General features: G+C 46.3%; 1 protein-coding gene across 8 annotated transcripts in view; it reads right to left on the minus strand.

Annotated features, from left to right (window-relative positions):
* Nucleotides 1-14,073, minus strand: part of MYLK (myosin light chain kinase) — a gene marked incomplete at both ends in the record, with an annotated part of 182,072 nt that overhangs the window by 37,821 nt on the left and 130,178 nt on the right. For all 8 annotated transcript variants that reach the window (XM_080696794.1, XM_080696799.1, XM_080696798.1 and 5 more), the window contains 3 exons: nt 6,516-6,669; nt 9,001-9,128; nt 9,723-9,773. In XM_080696794.1, the coding sequence (XP_080552920.1) occupies nt 6,516-6,669; nt 9,001-9,128; nt 9,723-9,773 (333 nt within the window). The remainder of the gene's footprint in view (nt 1-6,515; nt 6,670-9,000; nt 9,129-9,722; nt 9,774-14,073) is intronic.

Here is a 14,073-nt window from a genome sequence, read left to right on the forward strand (position 1 = left end):
AGAGAGGGAGAGTTCAGTGTGTGTGTGTGTGTTTTAGGTCTGAGGCCAGTGACCTGTGATACTATTAGGTATCCGCCCCCTCTTTCTCTGGAACTTGGTCAGCAGTTATTTCAATGAGGGGCCTGACAGCAGTGGTTAAGCTCTGAAATCAGACCGATCTGCATCTCAACACAGATCTGCCCCTCCTCAGAGGATGTGAACCACTCTGTGTCTCAGGTTCCCCATCTGGACAATGTGGATGGTCATAGCACTTGGGTCACAAGGTTGTGAGAAGTTCTTAGAAAGTGGTTAACTTGAGTAGTCACTACTGTCCTCATTGTTATAGGAGTTTATTTTAAGCTTTGTAGCACATTAAAATAATGACTCTTAGCCGGGCGTGGTGGTGCACGCTTGTAATCCCAGGGAGGCGCGCTTGGGAGGCTGAGACAGGAGGTTCGAAGCCAGCCTCAGCTACTTAGTGAGGCTCTCAGTGACTTAGTGAGAACTTGTTTCCATATAAAATACAAAATAGGTTTTGGAGTATAGCCCAGAGGTAGAAAGCCTCTGGGTTCCACCCCCAGTACCACACACACACACACACACACACACACACACACACACACACAATGACTCTTACCCTAGCTCTTTTGTTGCTGTTGTTGTTGTCTGGTGCTGGGGATTAAAGCACGTGCTCTACCACTGAGCTGTGCCCCCAGCCCCAACCCTACCTCTTTCATTCTCATAGGACTGGTATACAGTGAGGAATCTCAAACGCAAGTCACAGTAGCAAAGCATAACCATGCCAGCCTGAGGAGTGGGAAATGAGCTGAGGATACAATAAGAAGTGGCCCCATTGGCCAACTGCCTTCCCATTCACATGACCTGGGCTCAGAACCCAGAATATTGCCAACTTCAGGTCAAATCATGGTAGTTGACACTTTAGTGAGGTTCTTGAATTTTGCTGTTTTTTCTTAGTTGCTTATCTGTTTTGCAGATTTAGATTTTACAGATGGCTGGTAAGTTACAAATATCTGTGTTAGGTACAGACAACACATCATCTCCACAACACAGTTGGAGTCCGTGGACCCTCACAAATTAGTAATTAAAACCATGCAGTGTGGATTTATAAGAATGCAAATGCTACCAAATTTGAGACATTTGTCTGTCTTAGTCACTTGGAAAATAGTGCTAATATGTTCCCACCTCTTGGGGTGTTTTGCAAGCATCATGAAAGCAAACATAGGTAAAATACTGGACTCTGACTCTCCCACCCGCAGCTTGGTGGGAAGGCCAGGGGGGTTCCAGAAAATGTCCCTATGTCCATGGGGAAGGAAGAAAAACTGGCGTGTGTACATATACAAGGGCGTACATATACACAAACATGCACATATGCACCTGTGTATTGTTCCCACTCCTCCCCTTGCTCAGCTTTGCTGTTTCTACATTTGAGCCCAGAATGCACTGCCCAGAACCATCTGTCCCCAACACTCCAAGCCTGGATTTCTCCCTGGGAGCAATTCTGGGACGGTGTCAGAGACCGCCTGTGATAGAACCACTTTCACTTGTTGTTTAATCTGTTCTCTTAGGAAAACTGTTTGTTCTGAAAGATATATTCCTCCTTTTAGAAACATTTCTGGTGTTGGCTAAGATGTTTATTACTCTTAACTCTTGTAGAGGCAAGTGGTTCAAGTCCTCGCAAGGCCAGCTAAGGAAGTAAAACAGCTAGAGAGGGATGAAAAACACTCACTGCCCCTGCTCCAAACTGCCTGGAAGACACGTGATTGGACATGGTTAGATCGCGGAACCTCATATCAAGAGTGCAGAGAGAGTCCCTTGGCTGATTTCTCCCCTCTGCTTTGATCAAGAAAAGACACCTTGTAGAAATGAGCTTTAGGTAAGAGGTGGTGTTCATTCCTACTCTGGAACAGATTTCTCTTTCTTATGACATAGTTCATTTCCTATAGCATAAGATAGGATGCAAAATTTGGGGAGGGGGACTTGGATTCCAAATGAAACCATACCACTTTTAAGTTATTTGATATCCCATTAAGAAGGTCAGAAAAGACTCAAATTTGAAGTCCTAAGAGATTGGAAACCTCCCCTCCCCATCCTTTGAGCCCTGGGCTCACACCAAAGGTTGAGCTAGCCTGAGATGAGAACTTGTGCACTCCCATGAGCCTCCATGCTAAAGACAGACACACTGGGTCTGGGAGGAATGCCCTGGGCAGTGCCTGGCAGAGGAAAGGCTGGCTCTGTGTTCAGAGCCAGGAGCCCCACACTTCCTCAGAATTCTCCCAGGACTCCCTGGAGACCTGGCTGACAGAAAGGGAAACTCTTCTAAGGGAAGGGTCCCTCATGGCACCAGCTCCAGAATTGTGTGCTCAGCAAATGTTCTTATTTCTGGGAAAATGGAGGCTCTCAAGAGGGAAGCTTCCCACTAAAGCCCTCTTTGTGCCTGTGTGAAACCCATCTGTGGCCATACTTAACCGGCCTGGATGTCCCTCTGTAGTGCTGGACTTAGTGGCTGCTGGCAGCCTCCTAGCAGTTCTCCACCTGGATCATCTTCACCTTCCAAGGCTAAGATACTTTGTTCACCAAGAAAACCCTGTGGGTCAGTGACAGAGCCAAAAGGAGATTCTACAGAGCCTTCGGACCCGGCTCCAGGGCTTGGTACTTTCAGTCCATCAGGCAGAGGAGATCAAGAGAGTATCTTGCTTAAGCCGGAGCCAAGTATCAGGAAGGGAAATCTCTTGCCCTTATAAATTATGCAGATCCCAAACTCAGAGGGTTTTGGGGGATTATTGGGCATTTGGGGTTCTCTCTGCCTTGATTTTTTTTTCTTTAAAGTTGTGCAAAGAGATGTGTTTTTCTCGTGCTGGGTGAGTGACATTAAGGAATCCATCTGGATCTGCTGCTGGCTCCCTCCTCCAGGAATGGTCCTCCCTCCTCCCTCAGGCAGCAGACCAGAGGCCAGGGGCAGGAAGAGACCAAGCATCGCAAATTCCTGCACTGCCTTTTAAAATAATAACACGCCTCCAAAATAGCTAAGCATCACTCATTTAAACTAACCCAGGGAAAGGCTAGTTTTTATTATCATTTTAAAAATAGGAGTTGTGGACTATCTGAAAAGAAACTAGTTCTTCAAGGAACATGCCATAAAAGAAGTTTCCCATAAACAAGTGGAAGTTGCATTGAACTGGCTTTCCTCAGTTGGCTGTAAATGGAGGCTTCTGAAGTGCTTGAAATCAGCAGGCCGACTGATTCCTGTTCTGTATCATTTGTGTTTTATGTGTACTTCATGAACCCTGATCAGATAACATCCAGATATCCCTGGAGACACACAGGTAAGTCAGCATAATCCAGGTTAACTGTGGACTAATTCTAGATTCACAGGCTCTGAATGAACGCGGCTTTGCTGCACCCATCAACGCATCAAAGTCCTCATTTTATTGAGCAATTCTATTCTTAGCTCGGTGAGGGGGAGGCAGACAGAAAGCCCCACTCTCCATTCCATTCTCCTCCCAGGACGGCATTTAACATGCTGCTCCTGCCAGCTGGCGGGCTGCCACACCAATGGCCCTGTCAGCACCGGCCGAGGAGAATAAGAAACTCAACCATAAAAGGCCAGAACTGCAGGCCAGGGCCTCGGGGCTGGGGGAGGGGAGTGTGTGGCACCGTGCGTGCGTGTGGGGGCAGCCAGGATGGGGCAGCGTAGGGAGGGGGCACTGGCTCCAGAAAAGTGGTTTGAAGTCGCTGAGCCCAGAGCTACCCACACAGAGGCCCATGAGAGGGAACATCAAGAAAATGAGGGAACTGATATTTGCGGATGGGACTGGGGTCCAGGGCCAGTCAATACTTTCAGGTACAGGTCTAAAGCAGCAGCGAACCAGACCTCTAGCACCCATACCCAAAGGTTCCTGACTCCTTGAGGGAAATGATGGAAACAAGCACCTGGAGTTACCAAAAGGGATAATAAGAGGAGGAATAGAGGAGGGTTCCCTATATTTCTTCAGAGGTAACAACCCCATTCCTGATCCCCAGGCCTTCCCAGATCCCAAACCCTGACTGAAGGAAGCAAAGGAACCAGAAGAAGACAAAGGGTAAGGAGGAGAACTGGGCCAGATTGGTGGACCCTGAGAAGTAGGTGGAACGGAGCCGGGGTGGAGACTCAGGTGCGAGGGAAAGAGGGCAAGAGGGGCATAGACAGTGGGGCTCCTCGCTTGTCTCCCCACCCTTGTCCCTTGCCCTCAAGCCTTCCTGCATCCTAGGTGACAAGGATTCCCTCTTCCCCAGTGCTTAGGGCCTGCAGGGAAATGCTACAGGCCTTCACAAGGCTCAGCATGAGAAGAATGGGGGGACTGATGTCAACAACTCCCTGGCATGTGAACAACTTCCCCAAAGGCCTGATGTTCTCTTCAAGATGAGGTCTCTGGGCAGAGGCTCCCTTCACCTTTGGGGACATGCTGCACCCATTCAAATGCCCACAAGTGGTATCAGGAGGACAGCTTGGGGACTAGCTCCCATGTGGTCCCAAGTGTGTCATTTTGCTTGTATTGGCCCCATGCTTCCCCTCTGTAAGGCTGGGTATATCCCCGCCCATTCTAGTCCTAAGGGGAGCTGAAGATGGAGGAGGGAAACTGGGATCAAAGTCAGGGGACCATAGAATACCATGGCTACAAAAGACCTCCAGAGTTCAGCTTCATGCCTAGACACCTTTGTGGAGAGATCCCAGGGAGGAGCTCTAACCACCATAGCAACACCAGTCCTGTTCTCACAGATCCTTTTGTACAGGTTGTACACTGGTGGGTGCACCAGGAATGCGTAATAAACATCTAGCAAGCAGGGAGTCGAGGTCAGGACCAGCACACGATTGAGAGCTTTGTGCACTGCATAAAGGGCCCAGTGCGTTGAGGCCAAACTCTGTTCCCCAAAAGCGAGGCTGTGAGCCTGGGATGAGGCTGAGGGTGCAGCCTTTACACTCCACCCAAAGGGATCCCTTTTTCTAACTTTCATAAAGCTGACCTATAAACTTGGAAGACACGAAGAAATAGAAAACCCACTCAAGTCTCTCGCGTGTGTCTGTGAACAGGTCAAAGGCTTTCATGAACTCTGTATGCAAAGACCTACACAGGGACAAGCCACTGCCTGTGCTCCATCTGTATGTGCTTCACCTGTTTGTCCCTCTGTAGTCCCGAGCACCTGCCACACAGGGAACCATGGCTGACGAAAGGAGTTGAGCATGGTGGGTGTTGAGAGAGCAGATATAAAGTGGGTTTGAGGTTTCAGGAGAGACTTGGCCAGGGTCTGAAAACTGTGACTAGGGAAGAGAGGAAGAAACGGGCTTGAGGATCAGCCTAGAAATGGATTCAACTCATGACTGGGATGTCAGAGGTCAGGAAAAGAGAGTGGAGTTAGGATTATGAGGACACGGCAACCTTGGAAGAGTGGTCTTGAGACACAGAGGGTGGGAGGGTGCTGGGGCTGAAGGAGCAGAGACTCTTCCCTTTCAGAGGGTTTGCCTGTGAGGGTGTGGTGGAGAGAGGTGGGGAGAGAGAACTGCAGCAAGACACAACCCTGCAGGAGGTACATCCCTGCCAGTGTGTCTGACTAAGATGGCAACATCTGTGGGCTAGGAGGAGCCCATAAAGTGGGAGAGGTTGAAGATAAGAGAGAAGGGAGGATGGTGGACCCCCAAGAGTCTGGGATCTAGAGCACAGAAGAAGGCAGCAGCTCATGGTAAGACAAAGGTGAGCCATCTCTAGAGCTCCGAGGGCAATATAATGATGAACAGACATAGACACCTGGAGGCTCAGGGACTGTGAGCTGAGAAAATTCATGCCTGACATATTTGTCCAAGAAGCGAGAGGTCAAGATCCACAGGGTGAGAAACCTGAGGACCAGCACTGACCAGAGACAAGCACAGGGTTTTTTTTTTGTTTGTTTGTTTGGTTTTTTTTTTGTGGTACTGAGGGTAGAACCCAGAGGCTTTCTACCTCTGGGCTATACTACCAGACCCATTTTATATTTTATTTGGAAACAGGGTCTCACTAAGTTGCTGAGAGAGCCTTACTACGTAGCTGAGGCTGGCTTCAAACCTGTGCGATCTTCTGTCTCAGCCTCCCAAGCGCGAGGATTACAAGTGTGCGCCACCACGCCTGGCAAGGACAGGGGTTCGAATCTGCATGGACATCTCAGCCGAGCCTGGAGGTCAGCAGAGTCTAGTCTTGGGCTTGAGGGTGGGTGTGATTTTCTTTCTGTGGGACCCCCAAATCAGGCCACAGTAATAGTGGTCCAGGTGAAGATTTGCAAAGGAGAAAGATGATAGTAGATGAGGGAGAAGGAATAATAAGTGCCAGTAGGAAGAGGCCGAGAGCAGAGGGGCTCAGGGTCCCTATGGCAGGAATACAGAGAAGCCGGGAGGGGCTCACAGATAGAGGAAGGTGCTGGGGCCATGAGGCCCCAGGTTCATGCATCCTGTCTGGGGCTTGCTGCCTTCATTTTCCCCCTGCCTCCCTGCCACCCGTCCCCAGACTCACCCACGACAGTGAGGTTGACCTGGGCCTGCCTGCTGCCCAGCTTGTTCTCCACCAGCAGCGTGTAGCAGCCGCAGTGCTCCTGGCGTGCGGCCAGGATGGTGAGCTTGCTGCCACTCTCGCTGTTCTCCACCTTGATGTGTTCGCTATCCTGGATCTGGAGATGAAAAGGGAGCGAGTGCTGGAGACTTGGGTCAGGAAGAAAAGGGGGCTCCTCCCTGGCTCCTACTTTGCAGGGTGCTATTGGACAAGCTCTTTCTCTCTTTGTGGATGCTCCATCTTGTCTGCACTCGGAGCTTTCCCTAAAGTCATCCCTCTCTCACCTCCAGAGTCAAGCCTCCCTGAGGGTGTCCAGATCAGGGGTGGCACAGAGGGACTGAGGACGGCAGGGTGGATGGTTTATCTCAGCATGCGCTGTCCCCAGAATGCAGTCCAGAGCAGCCCAGTCTCCCTCCACTACTCTGGGATGGGATGATAGGAGACACCATCTGAGCCAAGTCATTCACAAAGCTCACCCCAGGAGTGGTGATCTCTTCAGTGAGGTCCAATGCAGTGGTCATGAGCCACATGTACTATTTAAATCTAAAGTAAGTAGAAATAATCCAAATGTCCATCAACTAAAGAATGGATAAGAAGAAATAGTCTATTCATATGATAGAATAATTATTCATCCATAAAAAGGAATGGTGTACTTATTTGTGCTACAACATGAAAGGCCCTGAAAACATTCTGCTAAGCGGTGAGGGAACAACCCAAGGCGGGCGCAGTGGTACGTGTCTGTAATCACAGCTCCTTGGGAGGCTGAGGCTAGAGAATCTCAAGCTTGAGGCCAGCCTGGACAACTTGTTGAGACTCTATCTTACATTAAGTGGCTGGAGATTTGGCTCAGTAGAAAGCACTTACCTAGCATTATGTGAGGCCTTACGTTCTAGCCATAGAACTGCAAGGAAAAAAATTCAGACACAAAAACCTGGTGTTTCTTACAGGGGTGAGGGATTAGATAATGACCACGCCTATAAAACCTCATGACTCTATTAAAACCACTGAATTATATACTTTAAAAGGGTTAATTTTATGGTGTATAACTTTTATCTCAACAGAGCTGCTACAATTATTTATTTTTTTATGTGTAGGGCTGGAGATTGAACCCAAGGACATTCTATTTCCAAGCTACACCCCCATCCCTTTTTATTTTTGTTTTGAAATGAAGTCTCACTAAGTTGCTGAGGCTGATCTTGAATCTGTGATCCTCCTGTCTCAGTCTCCCAAGTACTGGGATTACAGGCATGCATCCATGCCCAGCTTTTGTGAAAAATTTTAATTAATTAAATAAAAAATTTAGTTCCTTGGTTGCACTAGCCACATTTCACACCTAGTAGACACACGGGCGAGTAGATACCATATTGTTCTCTGCAGATACAGAACATTTTTATCACTGTAGAAAAGTCTCTGATGGACAGAGGTGGGACTTGGTTAGACATCTCTGAAAAGGGATGAGATTCTATCTGGTTTCAGATGGTAGTAGCCCAGAAAGAGCATTGGCCATGTCTTTGGGATGCTAATGGCTAGCTTCTCTCTTCCATCTATAATTCCAATTCTATTCTCCTCTCTGATACCAGTGGCTCATCTTTGGGCCTGGGACCACATAAATGGCATGGAAACAGAGCAACTGAGGGCTCAGAATAAATCCCTATCTCTGTAGGATTCCTGGTCCAAGGCTGGCCCACCTCTCCAGGGCTTCTGCTGATCACTCACGGGCACACACTGCCGGCATTGGAGCAGTGGAATGGCTGGGTTCCCCAAGCTCCTCTAAAAGCTAATTGTTTGGAATTTCAAAAGCTTTTTCCATAGGAGCAATTATTACAAATAATTAGGTTTCTGGGCCAGTCAGCCAAAATTCTGTTTAATGTATAATTTATCTATCCAAATGCTCAGATTCACTTCTTTTTCAGTACTGAGGATTGAACTCAGAGGTATTCTACCTCTGAGATATACCCCCAGCCTTATTATATCTAAGTTGCTGAGCGTCTTGCTAAGTTTCTGAGGCTGATCTCTAACCTGAGATCCTCTTGTCTCAGCCTCCCAAGTATTGGGATTACAGGTGTGTGCCACCACACCAGGCTTCAGGTTCATTTTGATCCCTTCAGCAAATGGGTAGTTTAAGTTGTTATCACCAAAGAAATCACGAGGCTGGAGGAGAATCACAGAAAGCTCATTGTGTCTGAGAGACCTGAGGGTTTTGTGCAATTTTCCAGACTCTGAATATATTTCTAGATAAATATCATGATCAGATGGGGCCATGAGTAGTTTTATTCTACCAATTTTTTATAGAGTAGGGCTTACTGGTAGACTTGGAAGAAAAGGTCAGTGAAACTTGGGTTGGGCGAGTGCGACTCTAAAGCGAGGAAGTGTTACGGTACGGCATTTCTTATCCCTGTGGGGCCAGGGGCTGTGGGTTGTTCTCAGACCATGCCCTCCTGTTACTGACCTGTTTTCGGAACTTCATCCAGGTACAGGTGATGGGCTGGGTGCCGGCCACCTTCCCAAAAAGCTCCACGGGCTCTCCAGCGCGCACCTTTTGGTCCTCAGGGAACTGGAGGATCTGAGGGGGCATGGCTGGGAGAGGACAGGTAGGAAGTGAGTGGGGAGAAGGTGCCCAGGCGCTCTGGCCTCATTGGCCTGCTGGCTCCTTTCCTGTCTTCTGGATGTTTCAGGGTAAAAATGAGGGTACCAATCCTTATTTCAGAACATCTGAGCTCACAGACCTGCTAGGCTTATTTACAATATATATATATCAGACACTGGAATTTGAATTGTTTGAATCGACATCCTAACTCATTCATTGATTTTTGCAGTGTCTTGTCTTCTAAACTTTGGGTCACTTTAATTAATATGCCCTCATACATCTTTCCATGAGATATAAATAAGGGCTCCATAGAACAAGGACATGTGGGGCAGAGCATAATAGCAGCAAGGTTGATCATCCTGGGGGGCAGAGAGTGGGGCAGAATTGTGCAGGGGGGTGGAGAGTTGCCAGGATGGTGTGATGCTGCACAGATAGAGGCAAGACTGATGTGAAGAGGGTCAGGGGTCAGGCTGCTCAGAGGTGGGACGGAGGAGCAGATTGAGCACAACAAATGCATGGCTTGAATTGGGAGTCTCCTAATCCCAGGTGACTCCCTCATCCCCAATGGGGCTCTGACTAATTACCTGCCTTCGTGGGTGTCTTGGGGGTAGGTTTCTTTTTCACAGTTGCATCACCTGAAACAAAGAAATTCACAAGTTATTTTCTGTCTGCTCTGTTTTTCCACAAAGCTCCTGAATCCCAAGAGGATGGTGTCTTGCCTGCTGGTCTCTCATCCAAGCTTGTCTTTGCAGAGGTCTCCTTGCTCTTTTATGCAAGGAGACCTCAAGATTGAATGAATATTAGTTCTCAGGGGGGCCTCTGCAGGGGTCCTAGCCTCCACGAGATAAAAATTCTAAGAAATGCTTAAGCCCATAGTCCTATTCAAAGACGATAAGCCAAAATTCACTAACCCACTCTCTTGCCCTGACTCTCCGGAAGCTCAGAGAGGAAATTATGTCAGATAAACCAACTAAAATTAGCCTCTGGTATGGATCCAAGGGTCTCAGGCTTCCTTTGGGTCACACACTGTGGACTGATGGCTTTTTTTTCTTAATGTTTGTTGAATGGATGAATGAATGAATGAATGAATGCTGTCCTTTCTACTCTACTTTCTCCAACTAACTTGGATAATATAAAATGACTTAAGCAGAAATGTTTTGAAGCACAAACCCATTCATTTGGCTAAATAACAACATGGTACATATGCACAAACATACTTAACTATCTTCACGACTTGTTTTTATATTTCTTTTGAGCTTTTCTCAAAAGTCATTTAACTGAGATTCCATCTAACCCCAATCAGAATGGCAATCATAAAGAAGTCAAATAACAATAAATGTTGGTGAGGCTATGGGGAAATAGGCACTCTTCTACATTGTTGGTGGGACTGTACATGATTCCAGCCACTATGGAGATCAGTGTGGAGAGTCCTTAGGAAACTGCGAATGGATCTACCATATGATCTGGCCATGCCATTACTGGGTATCTGTCCAAAGGAGTTGAAGTCAGAGAACTACAGTCATACATGCACACCCATGTTCACAGCAGCATAATTTACAATAGTCAAACTATGGAACCAATCTAGGTGTCCATCAACAGATGAATGAATTACAAAGTTATGGGAAATACACACAATGGAATTCTACTCAGTAATAAAAAACAAAATCACATCATTTGCAAGAAAATGGAAGGACTTGGAGAACATTATGTTGAATGAGATTATCCAATTACAGAGAATAAAGGGTGATATGTTTTCTTTGATATGTGCAGGATAAGGAGTAATTGGGGTTCAAGAGAGACTCCAGAAGATGAGGAGAAACCTCAGGGGAGCCAGGGAAGAGCTATAAGGGCAGGGGTGGAGAAAGGCTTAGGTTCATTAATAGAAACACTACCACAGACTGTATGCATCCATGTGAATATATACCACCTTTATTCTGTGTACTCCATATTGGGAGGGAGAGAAACAAGCAGGTGGGAACCAAGAGTGTGTGCATGTATGTCATTGTCAACATGATTTACACTATGATGTGAGACTTTAATGCACCAATAAAAGCACGTAAATAAAAGTCATCTAACTTATTTATCCAAGTAAATGAAAACCAAAATGCACACAAACACCTACATGTTCGTTTTATAGTGACTTTCTATATAATTGCCTCAAAGTAAAAGATATTCTCATATTTTTCAACTGGAAAATGGTTGACCTAAGGTACACTGATAAGATAAAATACTTCTTACTAATAAAAAGAGGCAAACTATGGTATATAGAAAACATAAATCACAATGATTTATCTTTCTCTTCAGGTAAGAGAAGCCAGATTTCAAAGGCTACATACTATATAATTCTATTTATATGACATTCTAGAAAAAACTATAAAGATGGGGTTGTTGGATGGTGGGGTGGAGAGGGCTTGACTGCCAAGGGGCACAGGGAAATGTATTGAGATGATAGAATCATTAGAGTGACTGAGGTGGTTGCTATTTTATTATATAAGTTTGTTGAGATTCACAGAACATCGCACTGAAAAGGGGTAAAGTATTCTACAGAGCAATTATACCTTAATACAAAAAAAAAAAAAATGAAAGCCACTTTACCAATGAGAGCTTTCCTAACTGCCCTTTATACATCATAGTCCCTATCCCCAGTTCTCCTTACCAGCTTTACTGTGATGTATTATCCTTTCTGGGCACTCATCATCATATGAAAAATGATATACTTACTGTCTCACACTAAAGTGTAATTTTTTTTGGTACTGGGGATTGGACCCAGGAGCATTCTACCTCTAAGCTATACCCTTAGCCCTATTTTTAATTTCTTTATTTTGAAACAGGGTCTCACTAAGTTACAGAGGGCCTCACTAAGTACCTGAAACTGACTGTGAAGCTGCAATCCTCCTGTCTCAGCCTCCCAAGTACTGGGATTAAAGGTGTGTACCACCACACCCAGCTAGGACCAGTAAATTAGATGATAGTATTATATTGGTGTTCCTTTCCTATTTTGATCATCAAACTGGTTTTATAAGAGATTATGCTTGTTTTTAGGAAAAACACACACTGAAGTACTTAAATGTAAATAGTATTTTGGGTGCAATTTTCAGACTGCTTATAGAACGTACCGTGTGTGTGTGTGTGTGTGTGTGTGTGTGTGTGTGTGTGTGTGTGTGTTCATGTGAAGAGGAAATGAGAGATGGAAAAAGAGAGAGAGAAAGAACATATGAAAAAGCAAGCATGGTAAAATGTTAATATCTGGGGAATTCAGATGACAGGGTATACAAGAATTATTGGTATTCATTTTGCAGTTTTTCTGTAAGTCTGAAAGTACTTCAAAAGAAAAGCTAAATATAAATAATAATTTAAAACAGATGTATTATCCAGTCAACATGCTGTGGTTGTTCAGATCCAGAAATCAGAAGACTATGGGTTGAGGACGTGGTCAGAAGGCTTGGCACTGGGGCACAGGAGGGATTTGGACCCTGGGAAGATGTGACTTAGAGAAGGGAGAAGAGCCCGGGTTAGCAGCAGATGGGGCTCTGAGTTGAGGGCAGGGTGGTGTTTGGCAGAGGTTGGCCAGAGGCACATACTATCAGAGAGCAGTAGTGGGAAGATAGTGTGGTAATTTAAAGAAAACAAAAAATTTAGTTCCTCTGTTGCACTAGCCACATTTTTTTTATTCGGTACTGGAGATGGAACCCAGGGGCATTCTACCTCCAAGCTACACCCCCAGCCCTCTTATTTATTCTTTATTTTTTGAAACCGGGTCTCACTGAGTTGCAAAGGGCCTAAGTAGCTGAGGCTGTTCATGAACCACGATCCTCTGGTCTCAGTCTCCCAAATGCTGGGGTTACAAGTGTGCACCACCACGCCTGGCTTTACTAACCACATTTTAAGTACTTACTGGTAACCCATGGTTAACAGCTATCACACTGCAGACAAAGGCCATTTCCATCAGTACAGGAAGTTCTACTTCTCTGAAAGCTTGAGAGCTAGGCCTTTGTCCTGGCTGAACAGGGAGTCCTCACAGAAAGAGTGGTCAGACTGGGCTAGAGGTGCCCTACAGGTTGTTCTATCTGTTGGGGGACAAGGATATGGCATCAGGAGGCTACTGATCAAGGTCCATGCAGTAAAGATGATATAAGCGAGAGGCAGGAAATGTGATAAGAATGCTGGGGCTAAATGAGAGGGAGGTACAGAGATTACTCTGAGATTTCTTGCCTGTCTAAACAGGGAAAATTGCATCGAGGGAATATGGTATCTGTAAGTGAAAGAAGAATAGTTTGGCTTGGTCAAGTGAATTTGGTGGATGGAAGAATCAATTTGTAAACTGGAATATTAGAATCAGAATTCTAGAGGGAGGTTGGTGGAGCCTGGAAGGGAAAGATTTCAGAATCAAAGAAGGGAAAGATTTCAGAATCAAACCTGCCATTATAATGGGAACTGTGAGGCTGGGACAGCTACTGGGGGGAAGGAGATGTGATGAAAGATTGGAAAGGACCAGGTTAGATCCCAGGGGCCTTCCACAGCCAGGAGCTGCATGGAAGGCTGTGGGAGGACCCAAATTAGGAAAAATGTCACCGCTTAAAGATGGAGGATTGAAGTCAGAAAGAGTTTCAAGTGTGGCCTCATAGGGTACTGGGGTGCCAGGGAAGCAGATTCAGGGGTGATGGGGTCAGAGGTTACTCCAGAGGAAATGCTCAAGGGAAATGGGCCAGGCAGGGGCTCTCAGTCATGGACTCTAGAGGTAAAAGGACAGAGAAGCAGGGTGACAGAAGACATTCATGTTTCTCCTGAGGTAAGAGAGAAGAGGACAGGTTGTAAGGTGAAAGGCCATAGAGGGTAGGAGAACCTAAAGACACAGGAGAGGAAGAGCCCGGGAGAGCCTGCTGCGGGCTGAGCCAGGAAGTCCTGACCCAGGGCTGCTGGGAAGGGCGTGGGCAC

Source organism: Muscardinus avellanarius (genome assembly GCF_963383645.1).
Source record: "Muscardinus avellanarius genome assembly, chromosome: 5".
Classification (NCBI taxonomy): domain Eukaryota; kingdom Metazoa; phylum Chordata; class Mammalia; order Rodentia; family Gliridae; genus Muscardinus; species Muscardinus avellanarius.